This window comes from Eucalyptus grandis, chromosome 5, assembly GCF_016545825.1.
Source record: "Eucalyptus grandis isolate ANBG69807.140 chromosome 5, ASM1654582v1, whole genome shotgun sequence".
Classification (NCBI taxonomy): Eukaryota; Viridiplantae; Streptophyta; class Magnoliopsida; order Myrtales; family Myrtaceae; genus Eucalyptus; species Eucalyptus grandis.
In genome coordinates, this window is record NC_052616.1 from 3354711 (window position 1) to 3373436 (window position 18726).

Consider the following 18726-nt stretch of genomic DNA (forward strand, 5'->3'; position numbering starts at 1 on the left):
ATGGTAGTCCCAAGCAAAATAAAGGAGTCCCACCAAATCATTTCGAAATTTTATCACCTAGCAATGCGCTTACAAAGACGGGACGTTTTACTTCATCATCACTAATGTCAACTTTTATAAGTAGGTCTTTGGATTCTATCGTTTTTATGTCTTCTTTGAGTGGGGACTCCTCAAAATCCCCTATGCAATATGCAAATCCAAAAAAAAAAAAAAAAAAAATCAGTTTCCTCTGCAAGGTAGTAGTAATATCGCTCATCTAGATCTTCCAACAAGTTGTTTCTTTCCATATAAAACGTCGAATGTCCCTTTGGCTAGCTCACTCTCTTTTAGTATCCACTCAAACCCCGTTTTTGTGAAGCAACCATAGGCAAGCCCAATGGTGTCCGTGCAAGGTGGCTTAATTATGAACCCTACGTCATCTTCGAGAGCATCCATCCACACTACACCGGCCCATGTGATGCTCGACTCATGATTTGCTCTTATGTACTCCATCTTATCCTCATTTTGAAAAGCTAAAGTTTGATGGAAAGAAGAAGATATACATTGATTGTTGTGTATCCAATCCATGCTGAGTAACAAGTTGTATGATACATCGGCATCTATTATGAAGAATGTAGTTTTGGTAGTCCGTGATCCAATTGTGAGGTCAACCATGACTGCTCCTCTTGCATCTCGTATATCTCCCATGAAATCCGAGAGTGTCACGTTAGTGGAGATTATCTCTTCCTCATCCTTTCAAAGCTTTTGAAAATATATATAAGGCATAAGATTCAAAGTAGCTCCCACATCAATAAGTATTATATTCATAAGGTGTCCCTCGATCTTTCTCACCACCATGAGGGCTTTCAAATGCTTCGTTTTGTGAACTGGGAGTTTTTAGAATTCCATTACTTCCTCATCGGTGAATTGGAACTTTGCTTTCACAGTTTCCACCACTTCGAAAGTTTCTTTCTCTGTGAGAGCAACTCTTATAGCAGAAGTTTTGAACTCAGGATGGAGCCTTACTTGCATCATATTCGAACTAGCTGAAGAACCATAATCGGATCTTCCACTGTTGAACTCACTCCGTGTTTTGCCGATTTTCTCTTTGATCCCTTCTTCCTTTTGCTTCCGAGGAGCACTCCTCCATGTCATAGTCTCTTCTTCTTGGCAACTAATATAGTCTCCTTCAATCTTGGAAGAATCTTCCTTATCTCTTACCCATACTAGACTCTTTGGCTCGACACAATGTGTGCCTTTTGATCCTCTCGGGATGCTAGCTTGCTTATGCAATTCTTGCAGTTAATTTTATTCGCTATATCCTCATTCTCTGGTTTCTTGACATTGATTTCTATCCAGAGATTTGAACCAATTGCGGGCTAGTTGAGATTTCTCTTCCCACAAACCATTGCTCTTTCTAGGGTTATGTAGCACCTTCATTGTCCAAGGAGGCTTCTAACGCTGACTCATCAAAGGTGGGAACTCGTCCTCATATTTGAACTCCGATCCCCATCTTGATGGGATTACCTCAAACCTTTTGCTTGGGTTTAGGAGTTCTTGTGCACCGGACATAATAATCGAATTTGCCACTCGGTTCTCCCAACATTCCGATTTCAGAATGTCCTTCCTCATAAAATCACTTGAACAAGGCTTTATTTGCTTGCTTCTTTCTCGGTATCACAACACTCTTGGGAGTTTGCTCCCAAAAGCTATGTTCATAAAAATATGGCCTTCTAAATCTTGAGCCCTCTTGACGCTAACCCGTCCATTGAACGTAATTATAATAGTCGCAGGAAAACCCAATGTGTTGAGGGTGTCGCCTATATTGGTGATCATAATTTGTGCTACAGGACCTTGCCGAAGTCCTTCTAGGGTCTCGTTGGTACCTCAGTATACAATAGGATAGTCATCGCCGTTTGATAAATATTGATGAATGATTTCTCTTTGACACCTTTAACACAAAGTTCTTTAGTTGGTGTGTCCTCTAATAGCTGTTGACACCATCTCGTTCATATAAGGGAAAGGATCCGATTCGATTTCCATTCTTCTATCTCCCTTTTTAGCGAACTTGATTTTTCCCTGGTGGATTGCTTCCTGTACTGCCTTCCTAAAGACATTGTAATAATTTTACTGCGGCTCCAAGAGTGATGCTATTTACAATATCTCTTATTGCTTATTTTTTCTTTACTTGGGATGGTTTGACCCTCCATTAGCCTTATAACCCAGTCACACAACAAGAGATCAAAGATTTCATCTAACTTCATAACATCAAACGAATACCTCTGCGTATCCTTAGCCTTGAGCGTAACCAACTCCTTTACTTTAGCGGGCTTTAGGACTTGGTAGACATATGGCTTGTCTAGGGTTATCTTTGCTACCACGATCTTGGTGGCATCGTCCTGAGTGTCTTCATTCTCAAAATCTTCTTCAGGATCATACATGACCACATTCTGCTTGTAATCCTGATAAGCTTTCTTGTCTTTCTCCTTCTAAAGGTTCTCATATTGAGTCGCCGCAATAGTTAACAAAAATAAATCCATAAATTTCTAACTGGCCAAACGCTCCATCAATGCAAATTTTAGACCGTTCTTGGCCATTTCGGCAACCTCCTTTTCTAGGAGAAAGAACAAGAACCAATTTCTCATTTTCTTAAATTGGGCGACATATTGATCCACCATCTCATTGTTAAACTGTTTAATGATGGCTAGAACTGATAACGTCAGCTTAGGAATTAGGCAATAAAACTGGGTATGGAACTTATTCTCCATTTCTTCATAATTCTGTACCAAATTTGCGGGAATGCTTACATACCAAGTAAAAGCAGTCTTCAATAAGAATAGAGGAAATAAATGCAACTTCATCCTCTTGCAATTATAACATAATCACATTGAGCGGTGAATAAGCTAATATGCTTTATCGTTGACTGATCATCCTCGCCGGTAAAGAGAGTAAACTCAAGGATCTTGTAACCCCTAGGATATGGGATGTTATCAACTCAATATGGGTATGGCTTGTGATAAATAGGTCTTGAAATGCCTCCATCCAAGCCCATCCTCTGCATGACCAAGCAAATAGCTTGTTCGATCACTCGCTGATCCCTCAGGGGATCTACCGCTTGATTCCCTGATTAAAACTGCACCCTGGGCGGTAAAGAAGGCCAAATAGCGAAATCTCTAAGCCTTTCTTGTGGTCGATAAGGCTAGTACCCTACAATTGGTACGAGAATCGATCCAATATTCACTACCCATATAGGTGACATCGCATTATTGCCCCCTGGCCAATTGATGTCTGTAGGCAATTGTTGTGAGACACCTGCTTGCACTTCATTTCTCAAGTTTGAGGTATCACCGATCACTCTCCTTGAATTTATGCCATTGGAAATCTTTGGTACCAATTCAGGCGGGAGTATAGCTCCAAGTGCTGCAATCCGATAACCCTGCCAACCTTGAGTCTGGTCATCCATAGTGTTGACCCTCTACAAAATCCTAACCAGTGATATGGGATTTGAACCGCTTACAATGACAGGTTAGGCTGGAATTCGTATGGGTGGTGGAATCGCATTAGTTTGACCGCCATGGGCCATGTTCACTTGATTCGACAATCCCATCCTTGAAGTCAAATCAATGACTAAATTATTAAGCAAGGGAGTGAAGACACTAGCAAATGATTAGTCATATGATTGGCCAAATCGTTTTGCTATTCCTTGAACATTCTTCTCATGATGGTCATTACCGCTGAATTTGGGGCCATCTCCCTTCTCTGATCTTCAGACAATTCCCGAAGAATGTCCCAAGAATTGCCACCTGTGTTGACACCATCAATAGGGTCTGTATTCTGGCCAGAAATCTCAGAACGAATAGTTCTCTCTCCAACATGCTATAAGGACGAGTTATCCTCATTGGCATAGGAGCGACTCTCATGATTCCTTGTTTTTGCCATTGACACCTCCTAAGAATGGAACACAGGGTCCAATTAAGCGTGCCAAAAAGATGTTCGCTAGGGAAAAGGTTCTCTTGACAAATATTTTTTACCGAAGGGGCAAAACTTCAATTTTATTGTTTGAAATGGATTCTGCGTTGTTCCGGAAAGAAAGTGACTCATCTAAACTATTGGCAAACGAAAATGCAGAACAACGGGAGACAAAGTAAATGTGTGATTGAACGTAAAAGTGCAATAAAAGAAAAAGATAACTAGTGAAATATGTGTTCGATTATCGATTTTGGTAAAAGGTCATTTACACGAATGCCTCTTTGGCTATTTATAGCTATATTCTACGAGCAACCGCTCTTTGGCAGTTTCCACTTTGATGTCAAATTATTTTGGAAGTTTTGGCTCTCTGCCGATGACTGCTTCTTCTTGTCTGCGTCCTCGCTAGTGCTGATTCCCTAAAACTGCTTCTGTTCTTGTCTCATCATTCTCGATAGGTTTTCTGATGCTGCGCCTTTTAGCCCATTGCCCATGGACTCTTGTATGCTGGGCTTACTTTACTCTTGTTTATTTCTAAAGCCCAATAGGCTAATTTTGGCGCCAACAACCTTTAATGGAATTTCATGTGCAGAATTTAAATAAGCGAATATTGGAGACAATTGTGGCCAGCAATATAAATTATACTAGAAAGTAAAAGACGATAGAAAATGAAGAACATTAGGTGTTCCGCAATTGATTGAATGAACCTTTACAAAAAGCACATTGCGACTAGCTATTGACAGGTACATATAAATAGTCATTGAGGAGTTACATGTGTCGTTCGTGGCTCCTATTATTTTAACAATACTTATCTATAAGAACTTACAATTTCAAAAATAATCGGCACCATCACTTGGCAATTACGTGTGTTGACAAACTTTCATTTCTTCTTTGCATGCGTCGATCATCTGCTTCTACAATTAGCCACCGTTTGTTGGTGCTTGTTGTCAACAACTCTGCCGAGGGTTTCATCGACCGACCTTAACCCCTGAGGATTGGAACTCTTGTCAACTCAAATTAGTTGATCATTTTTTAGTTTCAACAAATATGCGATGATGCTCCAACGAATCTCACTGTGGGAAGCACATTTTCCTAGTTTGACCAAGTAAAATCCCATCATTTTTTGTTGTCGGTGAATTTTTACCCTTTTCATTAATTTGTAAAATTAAAAATCCATATTTTTTTACGCCTTGGGGTTACTAGTACGGGATGTCGCTTAATATCGACTAAAGTCGTTAATTTAAAAAAAAAAAAAAAAGTACGTCTTGAGGTCTCACATTTGGTTACGCTATACCATTGTAACTAAGTACAAATTACTGTGATTTTTATTTTATTTTATTTTATGATGTTAGAGACAATTTTTGTAATTGAATGGGCAAAAACATAAATGTGAATTTTGAATTATGGGCGTTGCAATGTGACTTGCCCTGTGGGACGTGTGTGGTGGCTAGCACGTGTCGCCCCCAGGATTTACCCCACCGCGAAGCGGCGTACGGGGTTCCCTGGGTTATCAAAAAAAAAAAACATAAATGTGAATTTTTATTTTATTTTATGATCCATTGTTGTTTTTGGAAAGTAAACGGCAGAAAATTCAGTTTATTTTTCTTTTACTTTCTTTATGTATAATCAAATGCAATACATTCTTAAAAGAAGAAGAAGAAAAAAACTGATTAGATGATACCCGGTTGTTCTCGAGAAAATATGATATGGTTAAGGGTCCGTTCGTTTTACGGAAAATATCATGTTTTCGGAAAACATTTTCCTGGAAAATGACTCTATTTTCCGATGTTCGGTCAAAACCTAAACTTTGAGTGGAATATATTTCCACCATTCGTTAGCTAATTTAATTATTTGAGAAAAATTATCAAAAATTGAATTTTAATATTTTTAATTAACCAAAAAATTACTTTTATTTTTTATATTTTTTTAAATGAATTTTTAATTATTTGTATTTTTTAAAAATCGAAAATTTTATTATTTATTATTTTTTCTTTCTTTTTCTTTTTCTTTTCCTTCCTCCTTCCTCCTTCTTCCTCCTCCTTCCGCTGCCGCCTCCTTCCCGCCTAACGATGGTCGGCTTCGGCAGCCAACCAAGATCGGGTGGCTAAATCCGGCGAGCTCGAGGCTCGGTCGATCTCACTGAGCTAGCTGCGAGCTTCCCCGGGCTCGGCGAGCCATGAACTCGGCGAACCTCTAGTGAGCTCGGGCAAAGCCCGAGCCCCGCCTAGCTCGTCGGATCGGCGAGCCACGAGCTCCACCCCAGGCGACGAGAGCTCCACCTCGCCCGATTTGGCGAGGCCCAATCTTGGCTTCGCTAGATCGGGCTAGGCGGAGCTTCGCTGGCCTAGGGCAAGGCTCAAGCTAGCTTGCGGCCGGTTGCCGACCGCTGCCAAAGAAGAAGATGAAAAGGAAAGAAAGAAAAGAAAAAAAAGAAAAGGAAAAATAATTAAAAACTCGATTTAAAAAAGAAAAAAGAAAAAGAAAGCATAAAAATAAAATGAAAATGTATTGGTAAAAAGAAGCAAGATGGAAGAAGTTATGGAAAACGTTTTCCACTTCTCAAAAGTGGAAAACGTGTTCCTCACTTTTAAAGGTGTTTTTTCCAATAATGAAAAATATTTTTCTTGACTAGTTCATTTTCCATGAAACGAACGTTAAAAAATCCGGAAAAATTTTTCCTATAAGTCATTTTCCGCGAAACGAATGGACCCTAATAAAAAGATTGAAAGTCCCAATGTGGACACGGGAATCTCCCCCGAAGTCCGTGTACTTACTGGCATTCTCTATCAAGCTATTCCAGAGTCTAACTTTTTTACTTTGACTTTTCTCGTCAAGAAATTTTGTCCATTATAAAATATCTCCCCATCAATTTCATTATCCAAGTAAAATACCAGAAAGAAATCGGCGGTCGATTCAATGACGGGGAGAGAAATCAAATAAATGTTTTTCTATGAGTGCCCTGTTACCGAAGAAAGAATATTCCAAGACTTGATTCTTACATTATAGTCGAGGATGAAAAAGATATGTAACAACCAAAATTGTTAACATATATCTACGGTCTGTAAGTTGGTTATTTCATAACATGAAAAGACGATGCACATATAATAAACCGTACAACAACATCCAAGTTGGCGCAGGGACAGTTATATAAAGACAATGTTAGGCAGTTTTAGGCAATGCTCTGGAATTTAGAACCCTAAACCTATTTGACGTTGGCTACTTCGCGAAATGTGAAATTGTGAAAAGCAAACAGATGACAACTTTTTTTAAGAGTAATATAGAAAATAATGAATGAATTAAAACGTGCATACCAATTTTCCAAAGAGTTGAGTAAAACCTGTTAGGAATGACGTATGATTGCCACGGAGCCTATGCATAATCTTTTTAGCATCTTCTGGATGTGATCACTATTACATGTTCACTAGTGTCACTTGCGCAGCATTTTGATTTATGAATTCTACCTACATGTTTGCTTCTGACCTTGTAACTATCGATGGTTGCCTCAAAAAATCTTATTCAAGTTCGAGGCACATCCTTTGAATTTTTAGGTCAACCGTTCGTTTAAATTTAACTAAAAGCAAAACATACTTTTTACTTTCCCAACAAAATATTATTCAAATTTCATAAAATTATGAATATATATATATATATATATATATATATGTGTGTGTGTGTGTGTGTGTGTGTGTGTGTGTGTGTGTGTGTGTGTGAATCTACGTGTTTATATATGAGTGTCGTGCAAATTTGAAGAGCGAGATTTGGTTTAAGCAAAATAGTTAAACTAAAAAATTAACCCAGACATATCACTGGTTACGGACTAGCTTGGCCATGGTATGATCTGAAAACTAGACATATGGTCCTAAACCTGAGGCCTGCAAATTTACGTTAGACTTTGTTATTTGTAGATCGCAGACGCATGGAGAAGAAAGAGCCTCTTCGCTCTTTGGGCTCAGTCCTTGCAATTTCCCTACACTTCTTCACAAAATATTAGAAGTAATCCCTACTGATATTGAATTTAGTGTTTTAATTTAGTCGTCGGTATAAGATAAGAAGTAAGAACATATTTATGGCGTTCTAACTTAGGTATAATTAGCAGGTCTGGTTATTGAATGATTAATTTCTGATTATGCTTTTAACATTTCATTTTTTGAATCCTCGATGTAATTTATATATCCTCCATTTCTACATAGTAGTAAATGCGCATTTTTTTTTTGCATATTCATGACAAATACATGTACATATATATGTTATTCCTTTATACAATCATGAATATACTTTGGATAGAATGACCCGTCATATTCTGTAAACCTTCTAAATCATTTGAGATGATTTAGAGAGTTTAAGCTTGGGTTTCTTTTATGAAAGGTCTTGCATTGTTTCTTTGCTGTTACTTCTTGTTAACCCAAGGTAAAGGGATCTCGGAATAATGGTTAACTAAGCTAAAAAATCATTTGTAAATTCCTTTCCTACCATGTAATGTTATCGTTTTTTTCTATTATACATGGTCCCTTAACTCAAATTATGTTTTTGAATATTTAAATAATAAACTACACATTTATTTAACAACTTAAGCTTTTAGAATAATTGTCAGTGGTCTTTCAAAATCTCATATGATAGCAGAGCTAAAAGTCCTAAGTTCAAATCTTTTCAAGCCTCATACACCTTCCCAATTGAATTTTCATGTTTAGTGCTAGTCAAAACAAACTAGACTTTTCACCAAAAAAAAAAAAAAAAAAAAACAGACTAGACTAAGCGTGGGAGTGTTAGAATGTTTAAATAATAAACCACACTTTCATATAACATCTTAAGTTCTTATAATAGTTGACAATAGTCTAACAAATCTCACAATTACAATAGCTTTAAAATATAGCTAAGGCAACAAAGAACTTTTCTCTATATGAATTATAAATACCAATAGGGCTCATGGAATTACAAGGTAGAAGTTCATTCACAAAATTGACAACAAATTATTATGTCAAATGCTTTGCGCAAAGCGCGGGGAAAGGATCGACACTATTAGAACACATGGTCATGTTGCATTCCTAATACACTACAAGAAGTACATATATGTACCCTAATATATAACTCTTAGTGTTTTGACATCTATCAATGAATAAGATAACTTGAGTTTCTTACATTGTTGGTGATAATGAGAAAAAGAAAAACAGAAAAGTCATTTTCCACTAGCATCTCAAATAGAATCTCAATATGCATGAATAATCTAAAAATAAGTAAAAGGTGGACCAAGTTAAAATCCCATCATATTTCAAGTTGATTATAATGACCAAAGAAGCAAACAAAAGAGAGTTATTACTTTTGAACCTTCAACTTACCGGAAAAAAAGAAAAAAGAAAAACCATAACTTGAGTTTCTTCCATCATAGGTGATAAGAGAAAAAGAAAAAAAAAAGGAGAAGTTGTTTTCTACGAGCATCTCAAATAGAATCTTGATATGCATGAATAATCTAAAACTAAGTAAAAGGTAGACAGAGTTAAAATTCCATCATATTTCAAGTTGATTATAATGACAAAGAAGCAAACAAAAGAGAGTTATTACTTTTGAGCCTTGAACTTACTGACAAAAAGAAAGAAATAAAGAAAGAAAAACTCAAGTTTCTTCCATTGTTTTTTTATTTTGGTGACCAAGTTTCTTCCATTGTTGATGATAAGAGAAAAAAAAAAAAAGAGACATCGTTTTCCATAAGCATCTAACTAGAATCTAAATGTGCATACATAATCTAAAACTAAGCAAAAGATGGACCAAGTATAACCAAAGAAGCAAGCAAAAGAGAGTTATAACTTTTGAACCTTCAATTTACTGACCAAAAAAGAAAAAAAAAAACCATAACTCGAGTTTCTTTCATTGTTGGTGATAACGAGAAAAAGAAAAAAAAGGAGAAATTGTTTTCCATGAGCATCTTAAGTAGAATCTCAATGTGCATGAATAATCTAAAACTAAGTAAAACATGGACCGAGTTAAAATCCCATCATATTTCAAGTTGATTATAATGAGCAAAGAAGCAAACAAAAGAGAGCTATTACTTTTGAACCTTGAACTTACTAACAAAAAAAAAAAAAAAATTCATAACTCGAGTTTCTTCCATGGTTGGTGATAAGAGAAAAAGACAAAAAGATAAGTCGTTTTTTACAAGCATCTCAAATAGAATCTTAATATGCATGAATAATTTTAAAATATATAAAAGTGGACCAAGTTAAAATCCCATCATATTTCCAGTTGATTATAATAACCAAAGAAGCAAACAAAAGAGAGTTGTCACGTTTCAACCTTGAACTTACTGGGAAAAAATGGGTCTACTCCCTTGAACTCTCGTTTGCTTTTGGTCAGATTTGGACGGCAGATTCCCGGAAAAATGGGTCTAGTCCCTATCATCAGGCCGCTCTTTTCTCGCCGTACGACAAGGAGTTGCAATCCCATTTTGGTTTCGATTTTGGAGCGTGGTTTCACTTTCATATTTTAATTTTAGATTTCGTATGTACCATTATTTTACAAAAATGATTATATTTTTATGATTGATTAAATTTTAAAAATAAATTATATTTTTCATTGTTCGGTATGAAAAATTTGATTGAACTTTTCTTCATGCACTCCATTTTAATTATATTTTATTTTAAAAAATCGAATTTTTAATTTTATTTTTCTTTTTAATATTTCCCTTTATATTATCTTTTCTTCTGTCTTCATCTTCTGTCGGTCACCAACCATGGCAATAGCTGGTGACTGGAGCTCGAGCTTGGGGCAAGGCTCATGCTTGCCAATCTTGGGCTCACTAGATTTTTATTATCAAGTATGATATTACTCTTTAAGTTATAATATGCAATAAATCCCTTTTTTTTATGGGATTCTTTTACAGAAAAACTCAACCTTATAAAGAGAAATTTTGGGCAGATAAAATATCGTACTATTCTCGTGAACCAAATAAACTAAAGACAAAGCGTGAGTAGATAGTTCAAACTTGATGATGTCGCAAATCAGAATATATTGTATTGCACGCTTAATCTGCAAATATTTGCATTCGTTTCTTTGCTAACATATAAACCTGAAATCCTCCCGTAAGAAGCTAAACTAAGGGGTTATTGAAATGTTAGAATTCAAACGTTGAAGTAAATCTCAAAAGTATCGTCATGTATTCGGGCAACAATTTAGGCAATTTCCCCATTGCCCTACTAAGTCCCATGACTCTAATGGGAAAAGCCACAAATCAAGTGGGGTTGGTAAGATGTCCGATTAATAACAAAACCCTAGTGTGATGCAAGAGGAGAAAATATTCAATGATTAATAACCCCCACATCATCGGCCAACGTGGCATGCGTGAACCTAAGTGGCTTCACTCAAACATCGACACGTGTTTTCTGATTTGGGCTGGCTAGAAAAAGAAAAGATTAAAATCGAAGGCTTTCTTTTTCTATTTTCTAGCCATTCCAAGTAGGCTGATGACTTGGGGTTTACTAACTATTGGATATTTTCTCCAAAGGATTAGTCGAGAAGTTTGGTGTGGAAAATTACAAGAAAACTAAAACTCCAATATCTCCACCTACCACATTTGACCAGAATGAGAAAGATAAGTCAGTCAATCCTAAACTTTATGAAGCATGAATGATCTCTATTATGTTTAATTGCATCGTGTCTAAACATATTATTTAGTGTCTGCATGTGCAATAGAGTCCAATTAGATCAACAAATCTCATTTAACCGTTGTTAAGAGGATTATCGAGTAAGTTGGCATATTTCCTAAATTAGGATTATGGTAGCCTAAGAATTCGGATTTTATTCTTCTTGGATATTGTGACTGTTGACTTTGCAAGATGAAAGATTAATAAAAAGAGCACTTCAAGTACAGGTCAGTTAGTGGGTTGCATGTTGATATCTTGGTTTTCTAAAAAGCAAAAAACTTTGTTGCTTTATTAACTGCCGAAGCTGAGTGCATAGCTCATGAAAGTTGCCATGCTCAACTCTTGTGGATGAAACAACAATTTAAGTGATTTTGGTGAAGAAGATTCCATCATGCCCATTACATGTGATAATACAAGTACAATCAATTTGACTAAAAATCCCATGATGTATTCACGAGCAAAGCATCTTGAAATCACACATTATATAATCTGAAATCATATAGATAATGATGATGTGGCATTTACTTTGCTGATTCAAAGCATTGATTAGTTGACATTTTCACTAAGCCTCTTGATAAGAGTTCTTTCAAACACATCAAAGGAGACTTGGGAATCTGCAAACTATAGGATTAAAGATTTTCTCTTAAGTAAATGTCGAGCGTTGATATAAACCAAGACTTAAATATAAGCAGTTTTGGCAGGAAATTGTTTTTAACTTGCTTGAATATGAGTCCTAGATCCGTGAATGCCTTCTTGGGTGAATGAGGGAGCATAGGGTGTAGAATCACCACAGGGCCAAACAGAGGAGCTGGAGGAGCGTGCGGCATAAGGGGCCGACTTTGACAGCAAACTGAACCGATTATAGGAGGACTGCAAGTCCAATTGATCACACGAGAACTGTCCATCATGTTCTCGACCAAGTTCCAACCTTTAGAATGATGTCCACCACAAAACCTTGAGAATGAGGGAGCAGGTGAAGTAGCATGGCCGATCAAAGCATGATGAATACTGGATGAAGATGTGGCCCATTCGATTATCGGAAAATGGCTCTTCTTGGATGAAAAGTCCGGACAAGAGATGATGGCATTATTTACTATATAAATATTCTACTTTTATTTAATATTTTTCCTCATGTGTAAATTTAATTATAGACTAAACGAGGAAACATATAACGGAGGAGACAAATAAGGGCTATGAAATTATTTAATAATATGAGTTACAGAATACAAAGAAATATAAGTAGAAGGGCGCGTTGAATTGGAGTCAAATCGCAGCTCTTCCTTTCCTCTGGCCCACTTCCGTCACCTGAACCCCTAGTTTCCATGTTCTCCTTTTTTGTTTCCCGCTGAACAAGAAAGAATCCATGCACGCGTTCTCTCGCAATACATAAATCTCGATCCTTCTCAAGATGGGTCTCTCTGTCAATCCGTCCACGACCCTTTTCCTCGGTTACTTTCCTACACCCTTTCTGTGATCAATCGCATTGAATTTTCTTTTTGGGTGCGCTGTTTCTTCATATGGGCGTTCGAGATTTGCCGTGGGCGGCCCTCGCCGCGGCTTGGCTATTCCTCCAAGTGCAGGTCCTGCACTCTCAAGAGGACCTTGTATGCAATTCGAGCGATTCCAAAGCAGTGCTAGACTTGATGAGCAACTTTGAGTCCCCAATCGGAGGTTGGGAACTTAACGCCAACGTTAATTGCTGCGACTGGCTGGGCGTGGTATGCGACTCTTCGTCTTCTCTCGGCCTAAGCGATGGTCCCTCCAGTTCGGGCAGGGTGGTGGAGTTGGTCCTGGCGAGCAAGATGCTTGCGGGCAACCTCTCGGACTCGATTGGCAAGTTAGACCAGCTGAGATTCCTCAATCTCTCTCACAAACTCCTCGAGAGCACACTCCCGGAATCGCTCCTCCACCTCCCTAATCTGCAGGTTCTCGATCTCAGCTACAATAAATTCTCGGGACCGGTCCCCAAGAGCGCCAATCTGCCCTCCCTCCGCGTTTTCAACATTTCTAAGAATTCTTTCAGTGGGTCTCTGCCCGTTTGGCTTTGCGCGAACTCGACCCTCATTCAGGTGCTTAATCTGGCCGCCAATTATTTCTCTGACGTAATCCCGCCGGGACTTGGCAATTGTGGCTCCTTGCAGAACCTTTCTCTGGCCAAGAATAATCTCACAGGTGGGATCAGTGAAGATATCTTCACTCTGGGTCAGTTGGTCCAATTGAACGTTCAGGAAAACTCATTTTCAGGGCCGCTTGGCAGCGGGATCGGTAATCTGACAGAACTAATTCGGCTGGACATTTCAGCAAACGAATTCTCGGGATCAATCCCAGATGCGTTTCAGAACATGAAGAAGCTGCAGTTCTTCATAGCTCAGACCAATGGCTTCGCAGGCTCCATCCCATCTTCCTTGTCCAATTTGCCATCACTTAAGTTTCTCAATTTGAATAACAACTCGCTGACCGGGACGATAGTTCTTAATTGTTCGGCAATGAGCAGTCTGGTGTCTCTGGATTTAGGTTCCAACAATTTCAGGGGTCCTTTCCCCAAGGATTTGCCCAATTGCCAGAAGCTGCAGAGTGTGAACCTTGCACGGAACAAGTTCACAACCCCGATACCTCAAAGTTCCAGGAACTTCTCCAGCCTTGCTTACCTGTCGATATCGAATTCGAGCCTATCGAACGTCTCATCTGCACTCGGGATCCTTCAGCACTGCAGCAATTTGACAGTTTTGGTTCTCACTCTCAATTACTTTGATGAAGAATTGCCTGCCGATGCGAGTTTGAGTTTTCCAAAGCTTAAGGTTCTTATCATGGCGAATAGTCGGCTGAGGGGTTCCATGCCCCAGTGGCTGCGTGGATGCACCCGTTTGCAGTTGCTGGATTTGTCCTGGAACAGATTGGGTGGAACGATTCCGTCGTGGATCGGTGACTTCCAATCTCTCTTTTATCTGGACTTACAAATGAACTCGTTCGTGGGCGAGATCCCAAAAGAGATAACCGGATTGCCTGCCCTCATCCACAGGAATATGTCAGTCATGGAACCTTCTCCTGATTTTCCGTTCTTCTGGAAGAAGAATAAGACCTCGGGGGTGCTGCGGTACCCCCAATTTACAAGCTTTCCACCGACTGTGGATCTCGGAGGCAACTCTCTCAACGGATCAATCTGGCCGGAGTTCGGGAATTTAAAAGATGTTCATATCTTTGTTCTCAGCAATAACTTCTTAACAGGTTCAATTCCAGACAATTTATCCGAAATGTCTGACCTAGAGACTCTCAATCTGTCTTACAACAATCTGTCGGGGAGTATACCTTCCTCGTTAGCGCGTCTCAACTTTCTGTCTAGGTTTACCGTTGCATATAACAATTTGTCTGGGCCGGTTCCTCGCGGGGGCCAATTCTCTACCTTTCCCAATTCGAGTTTTGAAGGAAACAACCTGTGTCGTGATCATGCTCCCCCCTGCCCAACAAGCCAAAGTCAACCCGGCCTTACAAATCATGGTGATGATAATTCTGGATCTGTCGATCATGCCATGAGCGATATAAACCTTGGAATGACCATTGGACTTGCATTCGGAATGGCCATTGGAATTGCATTGGGAACAACTAGGACCGGTGATTCGTGTTTACATGTGATAATCAGATTTTGTGATCGTGTTAAATTGTGTCGTTAAAAAATTTGAGAAAAAAAATGATTATTTACTCATTTATTGGAATTTTTTTTTGATAAATTCCTAAATATTGCTGGTAATTTGCGGTCCAGTTCTCTTCAAAATAACCAAATTTAGATTAGTTTTCAATTTTGGTCAAAACGGCTTTTTATCTTATAAAAATCAACTTTCGGTCCCGCCCATATAAGTTCCCATTGATTTTTCGTCCAATGAGAAAGGTCTAACGTGTCAACTTTTCATGTACATACCTCGACGTCACTCGCTGACGGCGAATTTGAGGCAGTGAAACGCCACCGTTCCGGTGTGCGCTTCGCTGTGCTCGGCCGAAGCCCCACTCTCTTGGCCAGTTCCGTCCACGAAGAAGATGCATTTAGAATGTTCGCCGCCTTCAAGAGCAACAGCAGACACTGCACAAAACAGCGCCTTTCTCCACAGGAAGCAAAGCTAATTATCGACTCCAGAAGAAGCCGGTCCTTCCATGTCAGCTCTTCATTGTCAGAGTCCGAATCCAAGTCGGACACGGCTTGCGTCTTCACATTTCTAGCCTCCATATGTTCGGCAGCCACCGAGAGGCATAAAGCTTCAGGGCACCGCCGACCAGGTTCTTTTTGTGAACACTGTTATAGTCAAGTCGTTGATATAAGATAAGATGCTAGATCACCTTTATGGTGTTCTAATTTAGGCAGAGTAAAGGGTTGGTCGCTGAATGATTAATTTTTTATGCTGCTGTGAACTTTTCATATTTATATCGTCCATAAAATTTAGATTTCTTTCTTTCATATTACGTTCTACCTTTTTCATTGATTACGTTTAGAGAGGAATTGTAGCAAGAATCAGCATAGCCCTAATTTCATATTGATTAGCCTTGAACCTTGAACTCACATCTTTTATTTTCGTCAGTTTAGACAATAGGATGAATGAGGCATGGGTCAGCAATCACTCAGGGTCTAGATAGAATTGAAAGTGTCTATTGCAAGCAATTAAAATAAACAAAACTCCAATGTGAATAGCATTGCATTTCAATGTTCACATCCATAACTACAATTCTTTGGCATCATTGAACGACAACTATTTTTAATTCTTGTGACATGGGCAATTAATTAATTACGCAGTATATTTTTTTTCCCACAACGTTCTACCTTTTTCATTAATTATGTTTAGGGAAGAATTATAGCAAGAATCAATCATAGCCCAAATTTCGTGTCGATTAGGACCTATTTGATAACTATTTTGTTCTCGGAAATAACTTTTGCTCAATAATAATTTTTTTATTATATTTTCTAGATGAGCTTTTGCGCATTTTAATATGTTTGGTGATTGTACAAAAATTATATTCTAATAATAATAATAATAAGAGCATAAATGTGTTTGGTATAACCCTTAAGTTTTTTTTGTAACGCAAAATTACTTTTAATTTTTTTTTATAATTTTATGATATTTTTCTTTTTCTTTTCTTCTTCTTCCTCATTCAGCCGGTTGCTGACCTCAGCGATGGTCGGTGACTAGCCAAACAAGATTCCGCGACCTTGCCAAACTCATTGGGTGACCAGCTAGGTGAGGAAGCAAAAGAAAAGAAAAGAAAAGAGAAAAAAAATTGACTTGATTTTAGAATTATTCTCGGAAATAAAGAAATAATTTTTTTCTAATTTTTATTATGTTCCAAATCTATTCTCATAAACAAATTAGTTAATGTTACGAAAAGGGTTTTGTTGCTTTTTTTTTTTTTTTTTTTTTGTCCAAGGAATAAAAAAAAATAGAAATAGACAAGAGTTACCTAGGCTGCGTTTGGTTGTGTTTATTTTTTTTGTTTTTAAACACTTTTTCTGTTTTTTTGTTCCTGGGAAGAAAAAAGGAACAGAAACGCGTTTGGACGCGTTTTGTTCCTTTTGTTCTTTTGTTCCCAGGAACAAAAAAAAAAAACAAGAAACACAAATTTTGTGTTTCTTGTTTTGGAACACAAATGAGAAACACTTTTTTTTTTTCTTTTTCTTTTTTCTCTTATTTTCTTGTTCTTCTTTCTTTTGGCCGGTCGCCGGCCTCGGCCATGGCCGGCGACCGGCCGACGAGGGCCGGCGGCCTCGCCCGGCCACGGCGAGGCTCGCGGCCCCGGCGAGGCCGACGGTTGGGCCGACGGGCGAGGGTCGGCTCGCCGTCCCGGCGAGCCCGGCCGTCGCCCGGCGGCCGGCGAGCCTTGGCCTCGCCGAGCCACCGCCGGCGACGCCGACCTGGCGGTGGCTCGGCGAGGCCGAGGCTCGCCGGCCGCCGGGCGACGTCGGCTCGCCGATCTGGGCGAGCTCGAGCTCGCCCAGATCATGGCGAGGCCGACCTCGCGCTGGCTCCGGGTGAGCTTGATCTCGCCCAGATCCGGAGAGGCCGCGCCGCCCGCCGCGGCTGGCGAGCTCGGCCTCGCCGGATCAAGGCGAGGCCGACCTCGCGCCGGCTCGGGTGAGCTCGATCTCGCCCGGATCCGGCCTCGAGCTCGCCCCGGCGAGGCCGAGCTCGCCCAACGGCCGGCGAGCCTCGACCTCGCCTCGGCGGTGGCCCGGCGAGGCGCCGCGCCCGCCCCCGCCGGGCGAGCTCGGCCCTCGCCGGCCGGTCGCCGGCCAAGGCCTTGGCCGGCGACCGGCCAAAAGAAGAAAAAAAAATGAAAAAGAAAAAAAAAAAAAAAGGAAAAATAAAAAAAAATAGAAAAATAAAAGAAATAAAAAAATTATCCAAATTTACCAAACATGTTTCTGTTTATTTTTTATTCCCGGAACAAGTTTACCAAACACGTATTTTTGTTCAAAAATTGTTCCCCGGAACAGAAACACTTTTTTCTATTTCTGTTCCCTGGAACAATTTTTAAACAGAAACACAATCAAACGCGCCCCTAGTTACCAAACATGCCCTTAGTGTTGAACCTTGAACTCACATATTTTATTTTCGTTAGATTTAGATGATTAAGATGAACGAGGTAAGGGATAGCAATTGCTCGGGGGTGGTTAGAATTGACAGTAGGTATTGTAGACAATTAGAACAAACAAAACTCCAATGTTAACAAAATTGCAAGTCAATGTTCACATCCATAAATATAATTAAAGAAGTAACTATTCCTATTTTTTGCAATACAAATAATTAATTAATTCCGTCAAATATTTTTTTTCCTGTTGCATAACCCAAATGTTATACGAATTAGTGTTGAACTTTGAACTCACGTTTTTTATTTTCGTCAAATATAGGCAATAAAGATGATTGAGATAAAGGTTAGCACTCACTCCGAGGGTGGTTAGAATTGAAAGTGTGTATTGCAAGCAATTAGAGCGAACAAAACTCCAATGTGAACAGCATTGCAAGTTAATGTTCACGTCCATAAATGTTATTGAACTACAACTATTTTAAATTCTTGTGATATGGATAATTTATTAATTTCGTCATATATTTTTTTCCTCTTACATTCTACCTTTTTCATTACTTACGTCCACAGAGGAATTATAGCAAGAACC

The 18726-nt window shown here is 39.0% G+C and overlaps 1 protein-coding gene across 1 annotated transcript; it reads left to right on the forward strand.

Annotated features, from left to right (window-relative positions):
- Positions 1 to 13093: 13093 nt before the first annotated feature.
- Positions 13094 to 16073, forward strand: LOC104423795 (phytosulfokine receptor 1-like). Its single transcript, XM_039312820.1, has one exon. It carries the CDS (start codon positions 13094 to 13096, stop codon positions 15242 to 15244), a length of 2151 nt encoding a protein of 716 aa, XP_039168754.1. The 3' UTR covers positions 15245 to 16073.
- Positions 16074 to 18726: the final 2653 nt, after the last annotated feature.